The sequence below is a fragment of the Penaeus monodon genome, chromosome 40, assembly GCF_015228065.2.
Source record: "Penaeus monodon isolate SGIC_2016 chromosome 40, NSTDA_Pmon_1, whole genome shotgun sequence".
In the NCBI taxonomy this organism is placed as follows: domain Eukaryota; kingdom Metazoa; phylum Arthropoda; class Malacostraca; order Decapoda; family Penaeidae; genus Penaeus; species Penaeus monodon.
The window spans coordinates 8,271,478-8,278,977 of record NC_051425.1 but is presented as its reverse complement, the minus strand read 5'-3'; the positions used below and the strand labels follow the sequence as shown (position 1 = coordinate 8,278,977).

At 38.6% G+C, this 7,500-nt stretch overlaps 1 protein-coding gene across 1 annotated transcript in view; it reads left to right on the top strand.

Annotated features, from left to right (window-relative positions):
- The first annotated feature begins 3,569 nt into the window (after nt 1–3,569).
- The window catches only part of LOC119597978, a 4,664-nt gene continuing 733 nt past the window's right edge, over nt 3,570–7,500 (top strand). Inside the window, exons 1-3 of the mRNA XM_037947638.1 lie at nt 3,570–3,740; nt 3,942–3,952; nt 4,037–7,500. The exon at nt 4,037–7,500 is cut by the window's right edge and continues 426 nt beyond it. Of these exons, the coding sequence (XP_037803566.1) occupies nt 3,570–3,740; nt 3,942–3,952; nt 4,037–7,500 (3,646 nt within the window). The remainder of the gene's footprint in view (nt 3,741–3,941; nt 3,953–4,036) is intronic.

The following is a 7,500-nucleotide window of genomic DNA, read 5'->3' as shown; positions in this document are numbered from 1 at the left end:
ACAATAGTGAATGGGAGGAGTGGTAGCTCGAGGGCAGTGTGGGCACGCCGTCTTGAGAGGAGCTTGCTTCTCTGACGGCCTAAGAGAGAGGACTATAGGCTTGCTCTCGTGCTTGACTAAAGGCAGTGATATTTCGTCTTCATACCCTTCTCCCACGAATCCTCGGGACCTTGGGCGCTGCCTGTCGTCGCCACAAAGTTCTGCATTCGTCCACGCACCCCGCAGAGAGGCGCGGGATGCGTGGACGAATGCAGAACACAGGCGTGGGCGAGTGTGGGCGCGCGGCACGTGCGTGAGCCAGAGCGAAAGCACGTATCGCACGGGACACGATTCTTTACTCGCTCCCATATCTATGGGAATTCACCCTATATAAAACAAATAAATACATGTAAATGTGTATGTGTATATGTATGTGTACATATAAATACATATAAATGTATGTATATATGTATTTATACATATGTATAAATATGTATATATGTATATGGATATATATACATATGTGTGTGTGTGTGTGTGCATATGCATATGTATATATATGAATATGTGCATGTGTGTGTGTATGTGTGCGTGCATTCATACACACATGCATATATTTGTGCACGTGAGCGCAGACACGGATTTGCAAATATTGGGTTACTCTATTGCTACTATTGGCTCGAGCCTTATCTCACGGCGAGAATCGACATATCGCCTTCAGAAATCAAACGCAGGTGTCTTAGGCAAAAGTGTCAGCGCGCTGAACCGCGGATGATCAGATAAGGGTGGTACTGCCAAATGACCTTTCAATAATAAATTGGGAGAGGCATAGATCCTGCAGTGGAATAAATGGCCGTTGGACACACACACACACACACACACACACACACACACACACACATGTATATATAGGTGGGAGTTCACCCTATACAAAACAATCTACTGCCTTGTGGCATCTTTAAGATGATAAAGGCTTCGGGAGTCAAACCTGAAATAAAATCCGGAGCCGGAGTCCCTGAGGCAATTCGTTGTCGTTTGTGACCTTGTTCTGGCAACTCCTGCGACGCAGCTGGTGCCAATCATTTGCATATGTAGTGGACGTGAGGTACCCCTACAGTGAGAGAGTCCAGACTACTCGAGTCCCTCCTCTTGACAGCAGCAGCACTTGCTCAGCACCATCTGTGGGCATTCTTGACAGCCACCTGCGACCTCTTCATCCCTAGAGTTTAATTTATTTTATTATTATTATCTTTTTATCTATTTTATCTGTCTTAACTTGTATTTTTTTATTATTACTTACTTTGACGGCCTCATGTTTCAGTTTCTTTTAATGATGAAATAAGTTTCACTTTCATTTTAATTTATCTTATTTAAAGCATTCTTACACAAGCCAGGCGAGGATATATAAACAAGAGTGTTGCCGCCAAACTCTCTCTTGGGTTGCTGTGTTGTTTTATCGATTCTACGAGAAAGAGAGAGAGATAAATATGTTTTCTTTGTTTACAAGAGGCTATTCAGGATGTGTTATATGTTAGGATGTGAAATACTGTAAAATTTTGAGAATATACAAACTTAGGGATTTCAGGTTTTCCTTTTAATGATGTGGTATCGTTTTATGCTTTGTTTCGTTCTTTTTACTTTTCATTTGTTTTCTTTCTATAAATTACTTTTAAAGAAGTATGGACACTGAAAAGGCATAGCAAATATAAAAGAATGAATGGTTGAAATGAACAATATGAGCAGAAAGAAATGGAAGACAAAGTAGTTATGAGTATTTGTAATATTCAACTTGAAAATGATATTAAATAAAAAAGAATGTATAAATACAAAGAATAACATTTTCATACTACTGAAAGGATTTCAGGGTCGTGACGAGCGAGTTGTGCTGTATAACACGCTTTGCTAAGGAGAACTTGACACGGAGTATAACACGTGTAAAGTGATGTCAAAGCAGGGAATGTGGCAGAGAGTTGATAGAGCAAAGTGGACATTTGTGTAAAGGCAGTAGTCACATGTGATATACTTTTGAAATATGGTTTCATGCGTAAAACACTTAAAGACTGCAATCACATAAAATAGTTAGTTAGGATACACCCCCCGCATATATATATATATATATATATATATATATATATATATATAATATATATATATATATATATTACACACACACAAACACACACACACACACACAAACACACACACACACATGTATATATATATATATATATATATATATATATATATATATATATATATATATATGTGTATATATATATATATATATATATATATATATATATATACATATATATATATTATTCACACACAAACACAGACACACACACACAGACACACACACACACACACACACAAACACACACACACACACATGTATATATATATATATATATATATATATATATATATATATATATATATATGTGAAGGAATGGCCTATTAAATGAGGATAAAATAATTACGTGGATAGTTAGCTGTTTAGCTAACTCTGAAGCTCCATGAATCCGAACCGATTCAGGTTCGGTTTTGCCAAGAATTAAAGTCGGACGAATAGCTTCTGTGAACGTTCAGTTCGTTACTAACACGGAATGGGTAAGGTCTCATCCCCCCCTCTCCTTTTTGTTTTTTTCTTGTAATCTTCATTGAATTCTAATATCACACTAGATATTAAAGACCATTATTTCTGAGTTTAATTCTTTACATTTTTTTTTATCAGGACTCTACCTTCCTCGAGGGCCGGAGGAGGAGACGTCTATTTATTTTCTATTCGCTTAAATACAGTAGAGCCAAGATTAACTGAGAAAAGAAGTTCTAACGAAATGAAGACGGATCCGTGTTCTGTGTTCCTGTGATCCCGCGTCTGTTCCCGTGTTCTGTGTTCATGTGATCCCGTGTCTGTTCCCGTGTTTTGTGTTCCTGTGATCCCGCGTCTGTTCCCATGTTTTGTGTTCCTGTGATCCCGCGTCTGTTCCAATGTTTTGTGTTCCTGTGATCCCGTATTTCTCTGTTCTGTATTTATTGTGATTGTGATTGTAATGCTGAAGGGATAATAAATAAATCCGTCACTACAATGCTATCTTCCTATAACCCTAGAGGAGATTACTACTTAGATTAACAAATAAAATAACATCGAAAGAAATTAAATAAAACTAAAACAAGATCTAAAAAAATATATATATATAAATATAAAAGGACCTTTGAATTATTTACAAGTGGCGACCTTGCCAGGATCTAAGGTAATCTCTCTGGGTTATTGGTGGTAATTGTCTTTTTGTTGTTGTTGCTGCTGTTGTTGTTTGCTGTCCTTGGGGTCCGGAAGCAAAGTTGGATCCGAATTTGTATATTCGATCCTATTTTATCGATTAGATTGGAAGTTGTCTGACAACGATCTATGGTTGCCCAAGATGTTTTGGGTTTAAGGATTCTTGGCTGTGTTACGGATTGTGATGTCCGTGTCAAGATATCTGCTTGGTGCGAGATTAGGTCTCCTCAAGTTTTGGTCACCGTGTTAGTAGCGTGCTTGTAGATCCGTTGGTCAGAAAGGAATTTAGTAAATTCCTGTTGCCATTATGGCAGATTATTCTTTTGATACGCTGAAGCATCAGGCGGAGTCTTTAGGACTCGTCGGGGATGATGTTGCCAAATATGTAGTTAGTCAGCAGTCGTATTACAGGGAAGAAAGAGCTAAGGAAAGAGATTTGGAAAAGGCAAAGATCGAAGCCGAAAAGGAAATAGAAAAAGTTAGATTAGAAACGGAGAGAGAACAAAAGAAAATGGAATACGAGTTGGAATTAGTTCGGGCCAACAAGACAGAAGGGTCTTTTTCTCCTGTTGGTATGGAAGGAACAGTTAGACCATCTTTACCCGTGTTTAGTGAGATTTGAACGGGTTGCTTCGTTACTGGGGATTAATTCTGATACTTACTCCATTCGACTGGCTAGTCTTTTAACTGGTAAGGCTGTAAGTATATACACCTCTCTTTCTTCAGAAATTACAGATGATTATGAGCAGTTAAAATTGGCTCTCTTGGATTTAGTAAAACTCCAGATCATTACAGAAACGAATTTAGATCTAGTAAAATCAGAGCAGGTGAAACTTATCAACAATTTTCTCTACATCTAGGCCGCCTTTTTGATGACTGGATAAAGGGTCGTAGTGTACCAGAAGACTTCTTTTCTCTTAGATCCTTCATGATTTTTGATCAGTTCGTCTCCTCTCTCTCTCCAGATTTAAGAATGTTCATTAAGGAACATAATGTCAGTTCCCTAGAATTAGCTGTGGAGCTAGCAGATACATGGGCTTCAGCCCACAATGCTTATCCCCGCGTATCAAATTTTGATAGGGGTAGAAAGTTTACTCCTAATCCCCCTAAGAATGTTAAAGCAGAATTGTCAAGTATACGTTGTCATTACTGTGGAGAGCAGGGGCACATTAAACCTGTGTGTCCAAAGAACCCCCTTTCTTTTAAGAAACATCCCGAGAAGGTAGGATTTTGCTTAGAAGAAACCCATTGCAATAAATATTCATCTTCTGGAACTGTGAATGGAATGTGGGTTTCAAGAATTTTAAGAGACACAGGTTGTTCTTGTATAATTGTCTCTGATGATTTGATTCCAGAAGCTGTTACCTTAAACTGTAAAATGGTTCAAGTTGCAGATTATTTAGGTAGAGTTAACTCCTTCCCACAGGTAAGGTGTTATATTAGGTGCGTATACTTTGTTGGGTGGGCTAATGTTTTAAGGGCACCCATTAAATTTTGTAATGTGCTCATCGGGAACTACCCTGGAGTCCAGGACTTAAATCAATCCATCACTGGGGAATTGAAAATTAGCCAGGCAGTCCAAACTAGGGCCGCTAAAGTAAAGCGCATCCACCCATTAGTATTACCTGAAGTGGAGGCTTTAGAAGTGACTCCCCAAGAATTTGCTGATTTGCAAGTTAACTGTCAATCACTGGGTATTATCCGAGAAAAAGTAAAGTCGGGTAGTACAGACTTAAAAAGGGATGGCAATGTATTTAAATACGAATGTCTGAATGGGCTATTATACCGGACTTGTATAGATTCCAAATTCCAGGAGAAGGTGGGAAAACGCTCTTTAATTGTCCCTTCTACTTGTAGAAATATTGTACTTGTGCTTGCTCATGAAAGCCCACTCTCCGGTCACTTCTCTCATCGGAAGACCGAATTAAGAGTAAAAGATCACTTTTACTGGCCAGGGATGGGATCAGATATAAGGGATTTTTGCAGATCCTGTGACAAGTGTCAGCGCTTTTCATCCAAGGGTAGAGTACCTCCTGTGCCCCTCAAACAGATGCCAATTATAACAGAACCTTTTTCAAGAGTAGCCATTGATTTGGTCGGCCCCCTAAGTCCGCCTTCTTCTGAGGGACATCGATATATTTTAACCCTCATAGATTTTGCCACAGGCTTCCCAGAAGCTTTACCTCTAAGAGAAATAGATTCTGTGTCCATAGCTGAGGGTTTACTAGTAATATTCTCTCGGGTTGGTATCCCCAAAGAAATTCTTTCTGATAGAGGTACCCAGTTCACTTCCCAGTTAATGAGGGAATTACATAAGATATTGGGGGTTAAACCTTTGTTTACAACCCCATACCATCCTAGTTGTAATGGGAGGATTGAAAGGTTTCACTCCACTTTAAAGGCATCTTTGAGGAAACTTTGCTCAGATAAGCCTAAGGAATGGCATCGATATTTAGTACCAACCTTGTTTGCCCTTCGTGAAATGCCTAGCGATAGGACTGGATTTTCTCCCTTTGATCTTTTGTATGGTAGAACAGTAAGGGGTCCATTAAATGTCCTTCGAGATTTGTGGGAAGATAAAACGGCCACTAAAGATGATAGGACCACTTTCCAATACATAATTGATCTAAAGGAAAAACTTGCTGGTTGTGCTAAAATTGCTGCCCAGAATGCAGAGATTAGCTCTGCTAGATACAAGACTTATTTTGACTTAAAATCTCAAGATCGTCAGTTTAAACCAGGGGACGAAGTTTTGATTTTGCTCCCCGATAAGGCAAATAAACTACTAATGGCATGGAGTGGACCTTACAAAATTTTAGAGCGGAAAAATAGAGTAGACTATTTAGTTGATGAAAAGGGAAAAGCTAAACTCTATCATGCAAATATATTAAAGAAGTACTTCAGAAGGGAAAATAAAACAGTGTGTGTAGATAAAACCGTCTTGGTTGGTGACTCTGTAAATGTGCTATTTACTCAATTTTGTGTAAATGAATTGGATGATTTTGATTTGATGAAACCAATTACCTCAGATGGCAGAACTGATGTATCAAATAACACTTCCCCGGATATTTATGGAGGTTTATCCTTTGAACAAAATGAGCAAATACGAGGATTAGTTAAGCAGTATAGAGAGGTATTCTCAGAAATACCAGGATGTACACATGCCATCGAGCATGACATAATTTTAGCAACCACTGAACGGTTGAAGGCAAAGATTTACCCCATACCAATTCACTTGAAACCCCATTTCAAGGAGGAAGTAGACAAATTGCTGGATTTAGGTATCATTAGACCATCATCCTCGCCATTCTGTTCTCCGGTAGTTATGGTGAAGAAATCGGACGGCACCTTTAGAATGGCCATTGATTACAGAAACTTAAATGCTATCACAGTATTCCACGCTGAACCTGCTTGTTCAATTGAGGAAGATCTCTATAAATTTTCGGGAGCGAAATATTTTTCAGAGTTGGATTTAACAAAAGCATATTACCAAATACCCCTAACAGAGAGAGCAAAACCTCTAACAGCATTTCCTACTCACCGAGGTCTAATGGAATTCACTAGGTTACCATTTGGCTTAGTTACTGCTTGTGCAACATATATTAGGTTGATGAGAATTGTTCTAGAAGGATTGCCCAATGTTACTTTCTATTTTGATAATATTTTTATCTATGGTATTTCTTGGAAAGAACACTTAGATTCTCTCAGATCAGTATTAGACTGTCTTCGAAAGCATGGTCTCACAGCACGTCCTTCTAAATGTAAGTTTGGCTATGACCAAATCCATTATCTAGGTTTTATTGTTGATGGAAAACACTTGCGTCCTCAGTTTGATAAAGTTGAAGCTATGTTGAAAGTACCGCTACCTGTTACCAAGAAACTCTTAAGATCTTTTCTTGGAATGATATCCTTTTACAGGATGTTTATTCCACAAGTCTCATCCCTCACAAGCCCTTTGTCAGACTTGCTTCGAAAAGGGGTTCATGAGCCACTAAAATGGACTAATGATTTAACAGCTAAATTTCAACAGCTTAAAGCTGCTATGGCTAGTGAGCCAATTCTCAAGATCCCAGACGTAAATCTTCCATTTGTTCTTAGAACAGATGCATCAAACTCTGGAATTGGAGCAGTCCTGCTCCAGTATGTTGATAACCATCCCTATCCCGTAGCATATGCTAGTCGCAAGTTACTAGATCGTGAAACGAAGTATTCTACTATTGAGCGTGAATGTTTGGCTA